Genomic DNA, 20847 nt, shown 5'->3' on the forward strand with positions numbered 1-20847 from the left:
TTGCAGAGTAGATCATTTGCCAGCTATCTCCTCATAAGCATGGGATATGTTCTCCCATTTTGTTTGATTTCACTTGTCTCTTTGGCACCTCTTACTCTTTGGCTACATTTTATTTGGTAACATGCTGCAGTATTTTTCCCTTTTTCCTAGCAGATGCATTGCACAGTCGTATCGTCAGTGCTTCCCTGTGTTTTAGTTGGAATGCTCTTGCATACTGGGTTAAATGTAAATAGGAAAGATGGTCCAGGATGATCCCAGTTGCTGTTGCCATACCGAGCCTCACCCAAATTTAACTTGCTGCAGAGGCTCGGGACCTCATTTGACTTTTCCCTAGGAGAGCATTACCACCCTGCCCACTGCCAGTGCTGTTTCGTGGTCCGGCCACCAACCCTGGACCGGCAGTCGCAGCCTCCCTGCCCCGAAACCCCCTTCCCTGGGCACCCTGGGGCCAGCTGCACGAAGCCTTGCACCCCCTTTTCCTACAAGACTTTCACGAGGAGCAGAAAGGAGCCATATGGAACATGTGGTCCACAGAAACAGCATCCCTGCCTTGGACAGAGGAGACCCTTCAGTTGCCCCAGTGAACTTAAATGTTTATTTAGGAAATAATTTAACCCCCCTCCTCCCTTTTGCAGAGGGGCTTGGCTGCTGGAACTCAACAACTGGGGGGTTTTTTGCTTCTTATTAGCAGGAAAATCCCAGGATTTCTGTGCTCACGCATGGTTTCCTTAACCGCTGTCTGCACGGAGCCGGGCTGTCTTGGGGGCTCCCCGCACGTTGAGGTCAGCCCATGTGCTGTGGGACACGGGAAGGGCAAGCGCTGGCTTCCAAAATCCCCAAACTGAGCCGAATCCTGATCTTACGCATCCTGTTGAGTTCAGGGCTGCCTCTATTGCATGCCACGCAAAAACCTGGGGGATAGGTCATGAAATGATTTATTAGGTCATCTGTGTCCATCTTGCTGCTAATTCAGAAGTGTTCATAGTCACAGTCTTGAATATTATGTGTAATTTAAAAAAAACTAGTGGTGTCCCTGCACCACTGTGTGCTATGTATGGTGGAGTGAAATGGGAATGAATTATGTCTAACTTTGAGTATCTCACCTCCTCAGTTTGGCAATTAGTTTGCATAAATTATATATTCTCATATGAACATCATAGCCTGCCTGATTTTTAAGCTAACTTTTTTTTTTCTGTCAAATACTAAGTATCTGAAATACTCGAGTGAAATATATCTGTTTCATCTCTCCTCTGTGTTTACCTAAAGCCAAACTATCCTCTGGGGATGCATGAATAGAAGTGGCATTTTGCTACAACTCATTAGAAGATGAGGGGTTTGTACAGGACCTAAGAAAAGTTAAGCTTTCACTAGTAGGACTGAAAATATCAGTAATACAGGTTGAAAACAGAAGCAATGTGCTACTTCTAAAATAATCTTGAAATCACATCTTGTTAAGTATTAAATTGCATCCAAGGGAAGATGGTGTGAGAGAGAACATATTGTACCCCCCTTCACTTCCCCAGGACGTGGGCTTTTAGCTCAACGAACTACAGGCTTTGTAATTAGCAGCAAGGCGATTAGATCGTCCACATTTCTGGGAGTAATCTGTGCACTAATTGTGTTTGATTGTTTAATTACTCTTGCTTACTGTAATTGAGGAGAGGTAGTGAACCCCTTTGCAAAAGCTCCTACAGGTTCCTTAGGTAGAAGTTGCGTGTGCTTTGCTACATCCCATGTTATCGGGAGGGTAACATATATTTAACCATTCCCAGGGCCAAACCACAAAGAAAATTCTTTAAATGGCAAGTGGAAAGAAGCTGGATTTGAAGGCAATTCAAACTAATTCCAGTTTTTGTTCAAAACTTTTCTGATGTCTTTGGTAGGAACCAAAAGGCAGGAAATAAACAGAGAGACCAAAAAAAGGAGGTTAATAATTCAGCAGGATAGGGATGGAGGCGAAAAAAATGCAATTAGAGCTGGCAAAGCTGCAAATAGTCTCTGGGATTGCTCTCCAGGATCCTGCACAGCTGGTAGATGGGAAAGCTTCCATTGCAGTTTGGGTTTGTCTTTGGACAGTGATGACATGATGGAGACAGAGACTTGGGGTTTAGTTTTTGAAGCTGTAGAGAGATGCGAATGAATACTGATATTAGTTTCAGTAGCAGCTTTATGTAGACTGGAAGAAAGGCAGGAGGAAACGTAAAGAACAGTGAATTAACTCTTGCAGTGGTTCAGCAAGTCACATTGGTGACGTGCATAAGGAGGAACTACTGTTGGGTAGACTTTGCGTCCACGAAAAGGCCTTTCAGCATTGTTGTACTGGTTGTAGCTCCTTTGACTTGGTTTATCACTGATGAATAAACATCATAACATAGTAGAAGGATGGTCCAGCTGACCTTGCACAGTGGAATTTGCTAGAGCAAATTACTTGTGCTGTGGTTTCTGCAGTTTCTTACAGGTGTTGCTGCTTTGGCACGCTGTGCTTGGTCCTTTAGGGCTGATATGTCTGCTGCCTACTGAAAGGAAGCTTTTATTTGCTTTTGCTATTTTATTTATCTGAAGGAAGCGTTGCTTTAGGGTGCTCTGAGGTGGAGGCTCTTCCGAGTGTAGAGACAAGAGAAAAGTCTTCAAGATGAAATGAGGTAGTCAACTATAAAACCTGGAGACGGGGCCCAGGCAGCGAGGAGGAGATGTACGAGGAAGGTGGAGCTGAGATGTCAGCAGAATCATCCACCTCCTCTGAGACTGGGCACCCTCCATCTGCATCAGATGGCCAAGGAGAGCAGGGCGATGCTTCATCTCCTGCGGGAAGGAGGGAGGTAGAAGGGTACTGAACACCACAGCACGTGCCGTACTCGCACGAGGAGGAGAAGCACAGAAATGCCCACAAACCAGGAATTCCTCCGTGCCTTCTTTGGCCAAGTGTTTGTATGGGAAGATTTGGTGTCCGACTTCTTTTTGCTCTCGAAACGCTGCAACGTTTGCTGCAACCTTGCAGCTTGTGGCCTTCAGTCAAGGTCAGCTAGCAGGTGTCTACTGAGCTTGCGAGAGGGACAGGAGGGACAAATACATCCTCACAAATAACTGTCGTCTCCAACAACGCGTCTCCCCCGGAACCGGAGGTCTGACGTTCGTCAGCGCCTCTGCTCGAGGGCTTCCCGGTCCTTCCTTGGAGAACGGGGACCTTCCATTGTCCCCAGCACTGGTGACAGCGAGGACAAGACATCGCCACCCTAATGAGACCTGACAAATGGGCAATTGGGCTGCTGCTTAGGGAATTTAATGGTTAATTTCCATAGCGCCGTGTCAGGGCAAAGGGCAGGAAGAAGTAATCCTGCTGCAGAGCGGGGATGGGGATGCCTTTCCGTCTGAAAGGTGCTGGTGAAGCTGGAAAGATTGAGTTAACTAGGATTTCTGTGTCAGCGCCCAAGACCTTTTATAAACAGACTGTATGATCTAAATACCATGTGACTATTTCCCCTAACTGCAATCCGGTATCAAATTCAGAGTGGGCCATGCCATTTTCTATTAGGTTGGTGCATGCACTCTGCTATGCGCGAGAGGCTACTACGCCTGGAAAGGAGCCGAGTTAATTCAGAAGGAAAAAATGTGTGCCCGTACGCTGGAGAACAAGTCTGTTCTGCGAGCAGAGGTTTAGCCCCGTGCTAGCCAATATGTCAGCGATAACCGTTTAAAAAAATATTGTTGTACAACATTTGGCGGTTTTGGCTGAAAGCCATGAACTAAAAGGGGCTTGTGAGCAAAAGAAAAAGCCTTCATGCCCTTGATGAAGCTTCTTAGGGCTTATAGGCTTCATGAAGAGAAGCCATGTTTGCAGAAAAATATCATTTTGGATGATTTTGGGAAAAAAGTGAACTGAAAACAATTTTTTGTCAAACGTCTGCAGTTTTTAAAACAGTGCATCCATATATATGTCACCTTCCTTTAAAAACAAAAAAGTAATTACATTTTATTTTTATGCGTGGCTGTAAAAACAGAGAGAACGAGCGTGCTGAACAGTAATTATTGAATATGTTTGATTTTATTGAAAACAGGTGTTGATATTCCACTCTCTGTGAAATACCAGTATTACCTTAAATATCCACGAATATTTTCTCAATCGGATGCAGTATATTTGTACATGTATTTTCCCCCCTGTGAAAGACAGAACTATGTGTACCCACGTGTGCATACTCAAAATATTTGTGAAATATGGAGCATTCAAGTTTCTGACAGTAGGTACTTCTATGTCCAGAGAAGTATCTATTTTTATACTACCTATGTGTCTATGAAACAACCAGGTAGAACACGCTTGCTGTGAAGAGCAGTGACTGTAGTGGTGGCAGGTGGTTTGTTCAATTAGTACTTTCTACTTCAGCAACTGCCATGGTTCAAAACCCCTGGTCTGCTCAGGATTATTTTGTAACACACAGCTTTTAAAAATTCATTTATTTTATTTTAATTCCTTACCTATAATTAAATCTGTTTCAAGCATATAAAATAGAGGTGGGGAAGTGAATTCTATATATTCATTTGTGGTTCTTGCAACTCATTAGAAGTGGCGTTGGCAATTAAGCTACTTGTAATGACAAGAGGCACGATGTGAGTATTTTTAGCGTGCAGCTGGAGGATTTCTGCCACCCTTTCAGGCAGGACTAACAGCCACTTGCCTTCTGAATCTGACGACTAGGCAAGTATTGACAGTTATGTACAGACATTTGGAGATTGGCTGAATAAGCAATTGGTCCCATAAAAGGGAGCGTATACGATAGAGGGAAAACTGGTGTCCTCAACTGGAAGACTTTGAACAGTACTGTAAGTATAAGTGCTTTTTGTGACTATGCTGAGAAATCCCAACAAATTATTTTCTTATTATACCTGGGAGGAATTCTTGCCATTGTTTTAATCTTGCTACGTTTTAACTTAAAATATTGCTATTTGTCCCTTATGTTCTTGTTTGATAACATATGTTAATCATGACTTGTGGCTGAGAGTTTGCCTTGAGCTATGAAGAGCTCCTGCCTTTGGGACGGGGGTCCTGAGTTTTTTGTACTGCAACGCAGGATTGCTGCTGAGACCCTGTGAGCTGACAGAGTTTCACTGCAGATTGCTGATTTCTTGAAATGAATAATGGGGCTTGTTAAAACTGCCTTGTTTTGTTTGGGATAAAAAAAAAAAAAAATCCAAAAAATCCCTCTCTCCTCCAAACTTTCATTATCTCAATGGTATGAATATAAAGCAATTTCCACACGTGACAACCCAGTTGCCTCTGAGCACCTCTGGTCAAGCAGTGAGCAGAGAGGCTGATGGTGTGTGTGGTGATGGACAGGTCTCCTCTTGGGTAGGAATGGAGAGACTCAGCTCAGGACTCCAAATATATCTTGTTTTCTCGTGCTGAGCATGGCGTGTGATGTGCGTTAGGTATAGATACGTGCCCCGAAAGCAAGCTCTTCCAGAGTGGACCGTGTCTACCTGGTGCCGTTGCTTGTTCAGCTGATGGCTCCCGTTGTCCTCAGCTCAGGACCATCGGGACAGCATTGGCATTTGGCCGGCTCAGCTCCAGGTCAGCGTGTATTTAGCCATGAGGATCTCAAAAATGTGAATAGTCCCGAATCCACGCGTGTACCTGGCTCCCTCGCCGAGATGGGCTCCGGCTGGCTTTGCCGGGGGCTCTTCCTCCAGACCCCACGGAGAGCCACTGGTCCTATTTCTTTTATCTTTCACGTGGCTGGGAGAGGCTTGTTTTATTTCCTTTCTGCTTCTAATCAGGATTTCATTTTCCCCTGGCTGATACGCATCTGTGGAGTAAACCCAATGGAAATTGGCATTTCCCTCTTTGTAAGATTAACGCAACAAAGTTTAATGCACCAAGCTATGTGTTATCTGTTTCTCTATTTTTATGGATTTCACGGCTTTAATAAAAGGGCTGTTTTCAAATAAGAGCCAAGGATAACAACAGACCCCCCGATGGCCACCGCACTGCTAGTCCTGTGTGGGTCTCTGCTGCGAGACAAATATTTGGAGCCAGAGGTGGAAGGTTACATCCCTGCCCCTGGAACATCTTTCCTGAAAAAAACAAAAAATTGATTTATTAAATAATAGCTACCGTGCTTTCAAAGTTGCTTAGGAAATATCTGGGTACTGCAGATCTCTTGGTCAGTCTGGGTGGAAAAAAATGCCAACCCTGTGTGTTCTGGACGGGCGCCAGCAGCTCCTGCCTGGTGCTGCAGCCGTGTCCTCTCGGGCCTTTCCCGTCCTGCTCCGTTTTTGAGGCATGTTTTCATCATTTTTAAGGAATTGTAATAATATGAGCTGCGTATTTAATGATGTATTAGGGGTTGTCTGTTCCTGGAGGGCTCCCCATAGCTTGTGTACAAGGATTGGGATGCTTCTGAAAGCTGCTGGGTTTGGGACGGCTTCACAGGTGGTACAGCAGAGGGTATTTGTTTCTGCTTAAATTAGTTCCCTTCGTTCAGGGACGTGGGAAAAATACGCTACGTTGTTTGTCAACAGCATCACAGAGGGAGTAAGACCCTTTGGAGCACGGATGAGGAAAATGCAATAATCACTTTATGTTAACAGCAGCCAGCTGAAGGTACAGACAGCCTGCAGCAGCTGGAGCTCCTTGCCTTTCCTGAGATAGGTGGAAAGTAGCGTGGACCTTCTGGTTTGCCAAAAAGGTGCATTTTTTGAAGGGTGCGAGCCTATGTTGGAGTGTGCGTGTGGGAGACCCATCGCTGCTCCCCCAGCCGTCCCAATGGGTCTCCAGCTACCCCGTTTCCGTTTCTGGTCTAATTCTGCAATTTTCCAGTATTCTCTAAAAGAAGCAGTTAAATCTGTCGCGGTGCAGCCTCCGATGACTTTATCAACGTCCTACTGAGGTATTTGCAAACCAGTCGCTGACCGATTAAATTGTAAACAGTGACAAACCCGACTGCCCTTCCCCTCGGCTCCTATTTGCAGATCTCTGGCCGGGAGAGGGTTTGCCCGAATCTTTTTCCCAGGCACCGCCAGGGATGTCACTGAAGCCAAGCCAAAGAAACCACACCGCTGCCTGCCCAGACGGGAGGGCAGCTTGCGGGGTCACGGGAGCATCACGGTTTTGGCGAGGTTGGGTTTGCTGGGGGCCGAGGCGACGGCCAGGCTCCTCGGGGAGGGGGTTTCCTCCGCTCACCCTTTGTTCTCTGCTATTACCCAGGTGATTTTTTTCGGCCGCCGCATGAGTACGTCCTTGGCCGGCGATGGCCTCGCAGCCCACGCCGGCGTGGGTGCTGCTGCTCAGCCTGCTGGCCGGCTGCCTGCCCGCCGCGCAGCCCAGGGACTTCACCGCGAAGGACATCGTCTACCTCCACCCTTCCAGTAAGCCACCTTCGCACGGGCTGCAAAGCCAGGGGCGGGGGTAAGGACGAGGGCGAGTGCGTGTTCAGGCAGCAGAAATGTCAGAGTTTGAGCTGAGAGCTGAGCAAAGATTAAATAAACATCCCCGCTACTCATAAAACTAGTTGATGTTACACCAGACCGTCGCTGCCCAAAGGGATTAAAGGAGTGATAGTGTTACAGGCAGTTGCGGAGTGTGTCAGGGGCTTTTTGTTTGCTCTTTTCTGCTCCTCAATAATATTTCTGGCTATGAGACCAAGCCATGCGGTTTGCCTGAGCACATCGATAGCTGTGAGCAAGGGCCAAACGCGACCATTTGCAGCTGTGGCACTAACCGCTCCTGGCTTTATTTCAGTAACTCCTTGAAGCAATGCTATAGCAACGTTATGCATCTTCAAACCTTCCGTGGACTCTCCTTCCACTAGTCTGTTCACTTTGTCAGACACAAACTTATTTAATTCTAGGAGAGATCTGTGCCTGCCACCTGCTCCCAGTAAGAACTCACAGCCTTTCTGAATTTGGCTGAAAAGTTTATGTACTGTACAAGCAAGTTGAAATTCCTGGTTTATGCCGTAACCATGACCTGCTAGAGGTCCAGGGTGAGAAGCGTGAATTTAATTAGGGCTGTCGTGTTGTCCTACCCCAAGCTGTTCCTTGAGGGCAGCACCAGTCCCACCAGAGATGCTCCCAGGTGACTTGCTGGTCCTTACCCAGAGGAGCCTGGGGAAACAAGCAGCAAATGCCTCTTGCTTCATCTCTCGTACCCGAACAGGGTCTGGCCCAGAGCCGGTGGGCAAGGGGAGGAGGCGAAGAGGAGGGAGAGGTGAGATATGTGGCCTGTGGGGCTGCAGAGGTTCAGCTTACTTCACTCATGGAGATAAATGTGACCCATTCACCGTTTGGCTTCTGAGAAGGTGGCAGCATCTTGAAGATGTATTGAATGTGCGACAGAAGCCCTGCCAGGAGACCACTTAAGAAGTCACGCTCTTCATTTGGCAAGATAAATTAGGACAGAGTCTGCTGTTAAAAACTGGAGGTTCAGCAAATTGATTTTCCTTTCCTTTGGGGACATCAGCCTGCCTTCAAAAGGGGTAGCTCGTTTCCTCGGTGGGACAGTTTCCAGAAGTATTTTAATCCATCTGATATTTTGTTATCAGCACTGATAAAGTAGCGGTATTGGATATGAGCTCTGATACCAAGAGAGTAAGTACTCCTTGCTCACATTAACTCCCTTTGAAGTCAGCAGTGGGCACTTTTGCTAGGTAAACACGGCTGAACTGAGTCCTTATTGTATCTGTATGTGCCTTTCCTGCATTGCTATTGCTGGTAGGATTTTTACAAATCAGTACCAACTTGGTGAAGTTGACAGGTATACATGTAGAAAGATATGTCCAAAGAAAACAAATGTTGCTGCGTGCCTCTGAAAAGCTTAGTAGAACCAGATTAATTGGCTCTTTTTAACTGCTTGTTGTCTATTCCTTTCAGCCACGCCGTATCCTCATGGATTTAAGTGTTTCACCTGCGAAAAGGCAGCAGATAATTACGAATGCAACCGATGGGCTCCGGATGTCTATTGTCCAAGAGGTAACCAGCTGCATGCTAGCGTTTAATTTAAACCCACCTTAAAACAACCGCTCGCTGTCCCTGCTGCGGGACAGCACTGAGCCCCCATTATTCCTTGAGTGTACTCGGATGCTGGTGATTGCTGCTCCCACTTGTAAGCCTCCTCAACAAGAAAGATGTGTAAGCGATATGAGTAATCCTTTAAGCTTTTCTGTCTCTTTGCGGTGGATGAAGTTTAGGACTTTCATCTACTCCCCATACTCCTCTAGCTCAGCTGGAAATTAAATCAGGCTGATGTTTATTAAGGGTTGTGTTTCTCTGAGTACGGGAGCGGTTCACGCTTTGTTTGCTTCCCTCCCCTATGGCACAAGCCCGCACCTCAGGGCGGCCGAGGCTGACTCTTTTCGGCTGGCATCGAGATGTTTTCAGTATTTTGGGCTCGTAACCCCCATTGGAGTCTGAAGCTGGGAACGGCTCAGAAAGGGCTTTGGAATACAGGCACCCAAATATCAGACACAGGTATCGGAGAGATCCCCAGACCTCCCCCTCCCTTAGCACTTCTCTTTTTGAGACATTCCCAAGGCGTTGAGATTGTCCCCAGCCCCTGACCAAGCCTGTTCGGTCGGGTCGGACACGGGCCGTGTCCTTACCAGTGTGGGAACCACGTGCGGGCAGAGGGATGCTGTGCTTCCCCCGTGCTTTCTCTGGGCTCGGCAGCCCTGTTCAGCGTCTATCCAGGTCTGTTGTGGGACATTACAAGCGCCCTCAGAAAATATTTATTTTGGAAAGAGAAAGATAGTGACGCGCACTATGGCGATGAACCAGCTGCGTTTGCAGCCTGTGTCAGACAGAGCATGTTATCTGTCCGAGAATTTATTTGCTTTGAGCTGAAATCGGCACAACATCAACAACGATAAAAGAGATCAAGCTGGCTGGCATCAGATGAGACCAATATTCACAGACGCTCCCTGTTTTGACAGGAGTTGGTGGTATTTAAATGGCTACCTGTAGATCACTGTGTAAGGAGAGAGGCGTGACTCCAAGGTTTGCCTTTAGTAACAACCAGCAGAAGTGACTTGACCAAAAAAAATGCTAACCTGGAAAGCAAAGTTAGCACTTAATGGCTGTTTAGGGGAGGGAAAACCCATGCTTTGGTGCATCTGTAACTCATCAGCTGCATTCATCCACACCAGAGCTGCTAGTTACCGTCACCAGCCCTCCTGCCCGCTGGTACAAACACCCACTGCGCGGTCATAAAGTAAGGATGGGGTTTTAGCCATGAGAAATCCGAGTCTATCTTTAACCTTCAGCACAGAGGACTTCTTATCTCCTTAAGCTGGAAGGATCCGATAACGTTTTATGCCAGGCACGGCGCATTAATGCCCAGACTGCCCCAAAACAGTGTGCCTTGGGGCTGGAGCACGGCTCTGCCTGTGGCACGGACCCCCGGCCCCTTGCTGCTGGATTTTGGGTGAGACCAGGCACCCCCCGGTGCAGCCGGTGTGCCGGTGGCTGCCAAGGAGTAGCTGCTGAGTCAGCAGTTACTGTGTTTTGGAGGAGCAGGGAATTGGGAAAAGGGGATGGGAACTAAAGCTTAAAGGCTCTGTCCCTGTTCTGCCGCAGTGGAAGCAAAGCTGATAACGTCATTGCTCCCCACTCCGCAGAAATCAGCCGTTGCTTCGGGATGCTTCATCACCGACGGCTTTTGTTGGCGTGGACATGCATTGGATATAAAGCTAAGAGGCATCAGAAAGCTTTTAACTAAGGCAGCTTTTTATTTTGTTGCTTTAATTTTCAAATGTAATTTTGAGTTCACGTAAGGAAGCCACAGAAATGCAAGCTGAGGTTTGAGGCGTGACTGCAGGCGTCCTCTGGGGGCCGGGGTTATCTCCTCGGGTAATTACCTTATCTCTGGGAGTCAGAGGGGTGCGCTTATGGTGTGGCCTCCCTCGCCGCAATGATCCGAACCCTTGCTGTTTCGCTTGGGTTAAGTGGTGGGAGAAAACAAGAAAACCATCCTGCTGCTGCTGGTTTTTTTTTTTAAGGCAGAATGCTATTTAAGACCAAGCAAACCAAAATATTTTCATTAACTATAATGTAGGACTTGAAGGGAACTGCATTTTGTGTATAACAAAATTAATTATAATGGAGAATACATGAATCCCCATCTTGAACAGAGATTAGAAAAAGCATTTCCTAGAAGGCAGGCCTCCTGCTGTCATTAACCTAGTTTTCTGATATTTATTAGCTTCAGCTCAAGCAGAAACTGTGTTTGTGGTTTAATTTGTATGGAAACACGGCCCTCAAAATACTCCCAGTACTCTATTTTTGGACAGCCTGTGGGCAGGCTGACAACCTGTGAAGGGGATGATGGCCGTGACCACCAAAGTGACGTTCCAGCGCTGTTAGACGCCATGGTTTGGGAAGTGGGCTCTCAAAAGTCAACATGTGACTCTGGGCCCTTTGAAATACCAGATTCAGTGTTTCCCTACGCAGTTTAAAGCAGATGGGTCCAATTTCTCCTACTGGAGACATGTACCAGCCTTGCTGGGTATCAACACGCGGGGCTGGTTTGCTTATGTTTAGCCTGGATGTTGGTCTGCACCATGACTTCTGGTTTCAGTAGCTGGTTTCTTCAATTTGGGCTGCCTTTAAGGGTATAGGAGGGTGTCCGTGAGGTGGACCCCATGGAGAACGTGCGTTTTAGCCGTGGGGTGATGCTGCTGGAGGTCACCATCGCTCCTGGCAGGTCAAGACCAAGGCGGTTTGTCGTCTATGGATGTTTGGAGATACCTCATAGCTGAAGCGCAATGGTGCAATCTTTGCAAGACAGTTCCACCAGAGGAAGGAAAAATGCAAAAGAGGAGGGGGACGGTGGAAATTGACAGCCCTGAAAATCCCCCAAATAATCCTATAGAGTAACAATCTCATTTTCAAATGCTTTTGTAATGAAATGCGTTGCTAGACAGCCTGAATATTCCACCACAATCAGCCTAGCTCTCAAATGCCTTTAAAGACACTCTGGAACTGCAAAATTTAGACAACGTAAATCCATGCTTTTTTGGTACAATACCACCGAGACCCGTCCTTACCCTGTGGCCGTACTGCTGCCTGGCTTGGGTACCACATTACTTAGAAGCATCAATGTTCATGCTGCAGTGTTTTATTTTAATTGCTCTAAACTTCTCTGTTATTTTTGGTAAAATTTTTGTAGTGTTGGGCCCGTGTTCTTCACGGGCTCAGCTTGGAGTTCCTCTTCCATTCCTCTGGCAGGCAGCCTCCTGATCTGCAGAGCAGTCGTTATGGGTTAGATGCGGTGATGTTCCCTACTTCTGCTTTGCTCTGGGCTCTCCTAGTGGTCTCTGGCCCAATCCTTTTCACCCGTCCTCGTTATGCTTAGCCTGCTCTGAGAAGAGAGGCAGAGCAGAATGCTGTGTAAAAGTTAATATTGATTTGAGTGAGTGGATTTTGTTGCTTATTGTGAACTTTGCAGCTGCAGCCCTGCCTTGCAGGAGGTGATAGCCATCAGTGATGGTGTGTGGGGAGAGGCGTGCTTGGTCCCCCTGCGTGGGGAAAATACGTATCTCCAAGATGATTGCACAATCTTTTCTAAAAACACACTTGGAAGAAAGAATGAAACAGCCTTAAAAGAGTTATGGGGTGCTAGGAGCTTTACCTGTCAAGGGTGAGCTCCGCTGCAGAGTCATTGCAGGAGAAATAAAGCTCCAGTGATGCACGCACAGATTTCTTGGGGAATGGCACTTCCAGGCAAGGTCTTGGGAGAAGCTCAAAGCCATCGTGCAGGGTAAAACTGTGAGCTTCACCCTTAGGGCAGGAGAGCCTGGAAAACACATTAAAAACCGCGTGTTGCAGCCCTGGCCGGTTTGAAGGAAGACAGGACACCGAGCGTCTCCAGCCTCTGGTGATAAGTTAAGTCTGTTTGCTGTGGATATCGCACTTGAGTTAAGAGCAGGTCAGAGATATGACAGATGTCGGAGGGGTTTTATTGCCTAACAAATAACGTGTTCAGCCGGCAACCTCGCACGGCTGTTGCCGAATGCCTAAAACATGAGAAGTATGCAGGGCTTTGCCCATCGGAGACGAGGGCTGAACAGGAATGCTCGCTTTAAATTAATTACATTCCTTCCCCCCTACCCCGTGAAAGCAACAATTTTATTAATAATAAGGTTGATTAATAAGAAGGTATAATTTAGAGAAGAAATATATAATGGCATGTTTCCTGTGTTGAAAATCCAGTGTTTTCATCTTGGAGTGCGAGGAAGGGGAACAGCACTCTTCCACTTCCCTCTGCTGACTAAAGCATGAAATAAACCCAAATTCCTTTATGCCTGAGGATAACCACAGCATTTGTCAGTCATCCTGCTTTGAATTTTCTGTGTGTTTTACAAATGTCACTAGAGGACTAGCTTCAAAAAGGAGGAGGAGGAGGAAGAGGATGGTCTCCCCTGGGGACAAGGGAGCTCACAGGAGAAGTGTGCAGAAGATGCGATGGGAATACTGGGGGGACAGTCCACTTCATGGTGCTTTTTCCAAAAAGACTGGGAAACTGTGAAATACATAAATCCTCCCAACTGTTCTACCGGTATTTTGGCACTATTTTATAGATGATAAAACTGAGGGACAGTGAGGGTGTGAAGGATCTTCTCTGGGCTGTGCAGGAGCCGTGGGAGAGAGTGTGAGCAGTGAGGACAGCTTGCACGAGCTGCTAGGATATAGGGAAAGGCATCTCCAATGTGTAACGCTTTAGGTTGTTCTACAGAATTAGTGGTCGTGCATGAAGCTAGGAAAAAATTAAACCTATACAGATGAAAGTTTGCTTCAGACATAAGCAGCTATCATGAATGTTTTCTATTTTTAAAGATAATTTTTATAAAACTAACGGTGCATAAGATTTGGGGTGTTTATCTGAACCTCTCTCTGTAACTTGATTATCCAATGTGTGTGTGTGTATTTCTTTGTCTGTAATATAGAGGCCCACATTAGTATTGGGAACAAATCTCTGCGTTCCAGAGTGCTCTGAAACCTCAGGTTTGTGCCAGAGCTTGGGCTACGGGTGTGTATTTAGTGACATTTCATGTATTTATTGCAATACATAAAAGCCCCCCCCCCCCTTTTTTTTTTAAATCCCAAGGCTTGGAAAAAAATCTGAGTTCTTTCCTATTTCTTCCCATTTGTAGACCATCACAAAACTCAAATTTGACAGTTAAACGCATTTTTCTTCTGTCTTTGTAGGTACAAGATACTGCTTTAGCCAACATATGATGAAAGTTACTGGAGAGAGTGTATCCGTCACCAAACGCTGCGTACCATTAGAGGACTGTCTGTCTACGGGATGCACATATGTAAAGCATGAAGAATACAAGGTATGGGATAAAAATTTCCTTTTTTTTAATATGAAAACTGGGCAGAATCCTTCTGGCCTTCGCCAGAAGTCTGACTGGTTCAGTGGGTAAATCAGCATTGTCAAAAATGAAGTTTCTCTTCTTAATGAGCTCCAGCTCATTTCCATTTGCTCCAGAAACAAAGGAATAACTTCTCCCAGAACAAAAGAATAATCTCTTTAAATAACTCTCCTGCCAGCAGCTCAGGGGAGCAAACCACTCCCTTCCTTCTGGCTGAGGAGTGCTCTGCCTGCAGAACTGCACCATGTTTTGTCCCCTCTGCTCTGCAACTGATGCCCACAAACCGTATCATGGTTTTCTTCCTGAAATGGGGGGGAAGCCCTGAAACCTTGGGAGGAGATGCTTTATATCTGACTCAAACAGTTATTTATTAAAGATTTTTCTGAAGGTCAATAGTTGACCTTTTTGAACTTTACCAACAGGTTAAAATAAAAGAGCTTTCTGAGCTGCCAGGCACACTGCAGCCCCATCCCCGTTTTACACATAATTTTATGCTTTCTCGGCCTCGGGTGCGTTAGTCGTCTTGCTCTAAACCTGCGTACTCTGGCTGCGTACTATAACCGGCACTTGCTAGCCCTGAGAAGGCAGAGCTGCGTGTCCTTATGGGCTGACACAGGAATTGTCTATCACTCCGGTGCCTATCATCTCCAAGTGATAGGAAACAAAAAAAACCCCTAGGTGAATAAATACTGATTTTTTTATTATTATTTTTGATTTCTGGCTTGTGAGCTCTACTTCACTGAAACAACACTGGTTTTCATCAGTTCACTCATTTGGGGTAGGAAAGAAAATAACCTCTTCAAAATGGATGTGTCATCCTGATACCAGCCAATGTACTGTTCCTGTACAGGTGAAATTGTTTTCTGAGTAGATGGAGTTAAAAAAAAATGGAGGGGGGAGGGGGAAAAAAAAAATCAGACTGGCCATCGTACTCCTTTGCAAATATTGTATTATTTTCCCTACATCTTTATTCCGTGGTATCGGTGTTTTTCAAATAACCAAGTTACAACCTGGTTTCTTTCAGATCTGCACCTCCTGCTGCGAAGGAAGCATCTGCAATCTGCCCCTACCGCGGAACACAACCGACGCCGTATTCACAACCCTCTCCCCCCTCAACAAAACACAGCGGCTGTCGCAGCCCGTCCTGCTGACGACGGCGTGTCTCTGGCTGGGGTTGATGTCGCAGCGCTGGGCGACGCTGCCACACGCGGCGGGTCCGGACAGCTGAGCCGGGCGAGAACATCGGCGTGAATGGTCAACCTCTCCGTTCTTTGGAGTTGTCTTTGAAAGACGGGGTTTCCTCCTTATTCTTCGTTGATGACGAACTCGGGAGCCTGGGAGGTAGACATAGTTGAAGGGGGTAAAACCATCACGTGCTTCTCTACTGTTTTCTGAAGAAACTCACGCCAAACGTTCCCAGAATCCATGGCTGAGACTGATGCGTACGCTTTTCTTAATGCCTGTCTTTTCTCCAAGAAGAAACGTTATTTAAAAGTACTATATCCCTGCCGGCTGCTAGTATTGCCACTTACACATATGAAACTTTCTCATTGTAATTTGTTACTGCGCTAACTCTGGTGTCTCATTAACCTGTTTTGAGAACATAGGGTAAATAATATATAGTCGGTATGTCTTTGCAGTGTCCCCACATCTCCTCTCCTGTAGCGAGGCAGCAGTCGCTGGAAGGGATGAGGTCAAGGAAGCAGGAGCAGCTTGGATCAGGTCAGCGTCGCACACAGATGCTTCCTCTGAAATCCTTCTGGATTGAGATGCTGGTGCCTGCTGAGCCAACAGGTTCCCAGCATTTCAGGGCTTTAGGTATTTTCACATTTTGGCACCCAGTCCTACTGTATGAGACAGAGTCAATCCTGGCTAGCTTCTGTTATTTTATTTAATGCACTCCTGCTATGGAGTATGGACTATTACTAGCTCCAGCTGTATTTTGGTGACCTGTTTTGCTCGGAAATCATGTATGCAATATTTATTTTTGTATGTTGAGTAGGATCTAAAGTGTTTAAAAGATTCTTATTACTGATATTGCTAGGCAAAATGGTTGTTTGGCAAGTGGGTAAGCCTGTAATATATAAATTATCATAAATATATATATAATGTTTTGCATCGCTTTTAAAAAAGAATCAACTTTGTTTTGCAAGGTCAGTAATAAAAGCAGGGTGTCATGGACTTGCTTTAAAGTTAAACCAAACTTTTTTATAATTAATTTTTATTATTTTGTTTTAAACCCACTATAGTCATAAATTGTTCTTTAATGAGCTATTTTGGCTACTCGTGCTCCAAGATAACTTGTGCTTTATCAAGTTACAGTATGCTTATGCTCTGGAGTGCTTTTTTTCAGTGAGCTATACAGTGAAGCGCAGATGAAGGAAGCCAATGCTGGAATCCAAACGCTTTGTAAAGGGCTCCTAGAGAGTATCGGCAAGCCCTCATCTACCAGCATCCGTCTCGGATACTGTTAATGGTGAGAAATCTGCAGATCTGAGCTTTGGAGTGAACTCTGCTTGCACTCTGGGGAGTTTTATTGGAGGCAAAGGAGGAGGAGGACCAAGAGCAGCACTTGCTCCCAATTTAGTTTCACATGATTTCTCTGGGGAAGGAAAACAGGCTGGAAGCCTTGGTGTGTTTTGCTGGGTGATGTTTTTAAAAAAAATGTATATATACATCATTGTGAAAACTGAAATTTGAACACTGTTTCTTTCCTATTTTTAACTTTATATATAGAACTAACATTTTTGAGGAAAGGCTGGCTGACCTCACTCACAGACAAACCTTGCATTTTGCTGTCCTTTCAGTTCTTCTGTGACTTGCTCACAGATCACTAGTATTAAGAGGGCAGTTGCAATGTATTATTATTTTATGCAAGTTAGACCTATCGCTGGAGACCCTGAAAAAATTAACCTTATGGTCTTTATAAAGCCCGTCCACCTCCTCTGCAAGCTCACTTAAGCAGAGCTATGCAAGGTACTTACGGGTTGTGGGAGAATGTGGCGGAGGGTGTTACGACTTCTCTGACAGCAATTTAAATATTTATTATTATTATTATCCTGTGAAATGGAAGAGTTAAGTCTGGAAGGACCTTGTGCAGTGGTTCAGCTACTCTCCTGGGGCCGGGGTTGAACAGGTTTGCCAAGCGTTTCGGCAGCACTCGTGTCGGAGCAGGGCTGGATCCAGGACACGTGCTTTGAGAAGACGTGTCGTAATGCCAGCACGATGCAGAAACATGGGAAATCTGGGATTAGACACGAACGTCTTGCTTATCTCTTCAACCAAGGTGGGCTCGAGGCTCAGGCTATGTTGCATGTGGCCAGCAGCAGCACCTCGTGGGCAGCTCACACGCTGGTGGTGGCAGCTCAGCTGGACATTTTAAGGATTTACTTTTTCACTTTGGGTGCTGCTGTTCAACACATGCATTTAGGAGTCAGTAAGATACCTAACCAGCAGCAAGAAGCAGATGTTACCTCCTGACCTGAGCTGGCTGCCTTGGTCGATAGCTCACGGTCAGGTTTCTGGCTTCTCTGTACATCACCTCCCCCTATTTTCCATATATTTTGCAGTTTCATTGCTATTTAACAAGTCTAACCTGTGGTATGGTTAACTCTGAGCTAGATATGAATAACCCACACGGGCTGAGCTGCAGGAATGTCCAGATTTCTTCATAAGCTGTTGGAGATTCAGGACCACTAGAAGTATGGTGCCTGCAGTGTGAGATGACGTGGGCTCCAGTGCCTGCTGGCTCATCCTGTGCACTAACAGATAGGATCCTCATCCTGTGTTTAGGTGGACCTTGGACAGACCAGAGACTTTTTTGGGTACCTGGTAGTGCTCTCTACCTACAAAGACTGGGATGCCACTGATCAAATTCAGTTATCAGCATTGTAGAGGTATTAAACCAAGGCAGTTACTTCTACTCTTCTTGCAGTCAGTGGAGGAAAAAATGGTATTTCAGGGGCTGATTCACTGTAAGCTAAGGTAGATGGTTAAATTGTGTTAATTGTGGATGTGCCTAGAAGAAAAAGTAGCTTGGAAATGAATGCTGCATCCCACCTAGACCATCCAGATGCCAGCTACGTGGTTATGCTGAGACCAGTGCTTTGCAAATACCTGAGCAGGAGCCACTCCTAAGCGCATCGCCAGGTTTGCTGTGACTGTGACATCACTGTAGATGGAGAAAATCCTGGTTCTTGTGCTGTGCTGGTCCTTCTCCCCCACGGTTGTGCCCTTCAAAAGCGACCTGAGCACTGTCCAACTGAGCTGCTACCTCTGGTACAAGCATTATAGACCTTGAGCTGAAAAGAGCAAATTAAGGTGACTGAGAGCAAGTGGGGAACCTGCACAGGATCCTCCCTGCACCAGCAGGTCCATGTGCCCGGGCTGCCCGCTGAGCTGTTGGGGTTTTTTTAAAGCACATAAATGCTAAGCTGCACCATATTTATATATGTGATATTCCTTTAAAATTTCTCATTTTTTAACTATTGTAAATGCTGTACATTTGTATAAATAAATGTTTTAAATATTCAGATGACTTGTGAGGTGTCTGATAGTGATGTACAATTGCTGTCACCAGCCCTGCTCTTCTGTGCAGTGCCATCCCCTGTGCTGGGACACTGCTGTCTGCTCCCTGTCCCCTTTTCCTTTCTCTGATGTCCTATTAGCAAAAAAAAAAAAAAAGCTAAGCTGTATTTAAAGCATTTTGTTTTAACTCCCCCTGTAGCTAATGAATCTTCCCCGTGGTTTCCACCTGTTGAGCTCCCATGGTTATTTGTTACAAATTATTTTATTAAATGCCTAATATAAAACAAGTCTGGGGAGGTTCCTGTTTAGTTTGTGACACCCAGATCTTCCTTCCCCTTGCCTGCTCTGGGAAAGCTTTACGTTTTCCATCACTGTGCCACCCTAATTTAGTCCCAGCATGTTCTGGAGGTTTTCATGCAGTTGCTTCTAATTTCCACTCCTGAAACCAACAACTACTTGAATGTAAACAACTTTGAAACCTTTCATTAGCTGCACAAAAGCTATTTGTGGATAATGTGAAGCTGGAAGAAGCCCACACTGTTTCTGCACAGCCCCAATTCCCCCATCCTTAAGTTAAGTTGAATAAATGCAATTTACAGTAGCACAGTTAACTACAGTATATTGACTTAGAGCTCCTGAACCTCCCCTTAGTCCTAAAATAAGTTTCTCTCTGGCAGTTGCGCATTTGGTACACCTTTGGCTTACAAACATGCCTTGAGGGAAGAGATTTTGTTATCCCATTTCAAGAGATGCCTCTGGAAACACCAGGCCCTGCTGAGGGTCAGGAACAGGATAACCCCCGGGGCACACAGCCTTGCAGCACTTAACTTCTCTAGCTCAAGGTGAATTACTGATTTTCAGCATTGCAGCGCAGCAAGCTGAAGGCAGATGTTGCTTAACAAATGCTTTAATTTCTGCAAAGCAGTTGAATTCAGTGTCTGTAAAAACAATTCATCCTGACTGCGTAGCTCTTTTCCTCCCCTTAAACACCACTAGACACAGCCTTTACCTGCTTTCTTGGGCAAACCATCAAGCAGCCCAGCACAGCTTTCAGCAACCCAGCTCATACAAAACCCACCCAGTACAAAGGCAGCCAAAGCAATGCTGAACCTCCTGATTGCAGCAGCTGTAATAGCTAATATTTTTTTTTTTTGAGACCCAAGAACCTCTTCTCTATTGCCAGCCAAAATCCAGCACAGTACCACAAAAAAAACCAGTTTGAACTAAATGGCTGGGCAAAGCTTTCAAGAGCATGTTTACCCCCTTAAAGAGGCTCAAGCAACCAACAAAGGTTATATCCCAAGTGTCTCACTAATGCCTGGAGGCTCCCATGCATTCCCATTCAAGGCTGGGGAGAGGACTCTGCGTCACGACTTGCTCTTTCCACCAAGAAACCACTAACAAGTTCAACTCTGATTCTGGTAAATGGTATTATCATACCTGTAAGTAGGTGGGGGAAAGGAAATGGAAAATATACTTAAAAGAAGGATGTGTATTACAGAATCAATGGCAAGCATAAGTTAACTCTCATGATCTGAAGGTGCAAACCTTGGCAATGGCAATGCCCAAAGCAGCATCAATTCAGACTTTAAAGACCAAGATGGGAACCAGCCCTCCAAATAAAGTCCTTGTAGACCCCCACAGAATTACAGCCCCTGCTGCATGTCAAAATGGGCTCCCAATTTTTATTACATCTTGGTAATATATGCTTTACAATGCCAATCTCATTAGATCATTTGATTGTTTCTTGTATCAATTTCTTTTTGCTCATCTCTGGGTGGGATTCCCCTTGACATTAATCCCAAAGTCCACTTAGATTCCTCCTTAGCCAACCATCAGCCACCCGACTCCCAGGCTGAACTAATAACTTCATTCCTTTAGCACTGACATTATATAGTCAAAAGCATTTTAAATATATCAATTTCAACTTCTATGTATTTATGGGGTTTAAGGTTTC

General features: G+C 45.6%; 1 protein-coding gene across 1 annotated transcript; it reads left to right on the forward strand.

Annotated features, from left to right (window-relative positions):
- The first annotated feature begins 7241 nt into the window (after positions 1-7241).
- LYPD6 (LY6/PLAUR domain containing 6) lies at positions 7242-16468 on the forward strand. The gene is made up of 4 exons (XM_010575205.1): positions 7242-7359; positions 8863-8961; positions 14194-14324; positions 15388-16468. The coding sequence occupies exons 1-4, from the start codon at positions 7242-7244 to the stop codon at positions 15589-15591; spliced, it is 552 nt and encodes a 183-aa protein (XP_010573507.1). The 3' UTR covers positions 15592-16468.
- Positions 16469-20847: the final 4379 nt, after the last annotated feature.

This window comes from Haliaeetus leucocephalus, unplaced genomic scaffold (assembly GCF_000737465.1).
Source record: "Haliaeetus leucocephalus isolate CR32 unplaced genomic scaffold, Haliaeetus_leucocephalus-4.0 Scaffold451, whole genome shotgun sequence".
Taxonomy (NCBI): Eukaryota; Metazoa; Chordata; class Aves; order Accipitriformes; family Accipitridae; genus Haliaeetus; species Haliaeetus leucocephalus.

Excerpts from the sequence above, each read along its gene's own strand:
- LYPD6 (XM_010575205.1), top strand. The coding sequence starts at position 7,242 with ATGGCCTCGCAGCCCACGCCGGCGTGGGTGCTGCTGCTCAGCCTGCTG. Across the intron at positions 7,360-8,862 it reads CGTCTACCTCCACCCTTCCA|CCACGCCGTATCCTCATGGA; the intron begins GTAAGCCACCTT and ends TATTCCTTTCAG. Across the intron at positions 8,962-14,193 it reads GGATGTCTATTGTCCAAGAG|GTACAAGATACTGCTTTAGC; the intron begins GTAACCAGCTGC and ends CTGTCTTTGTAG.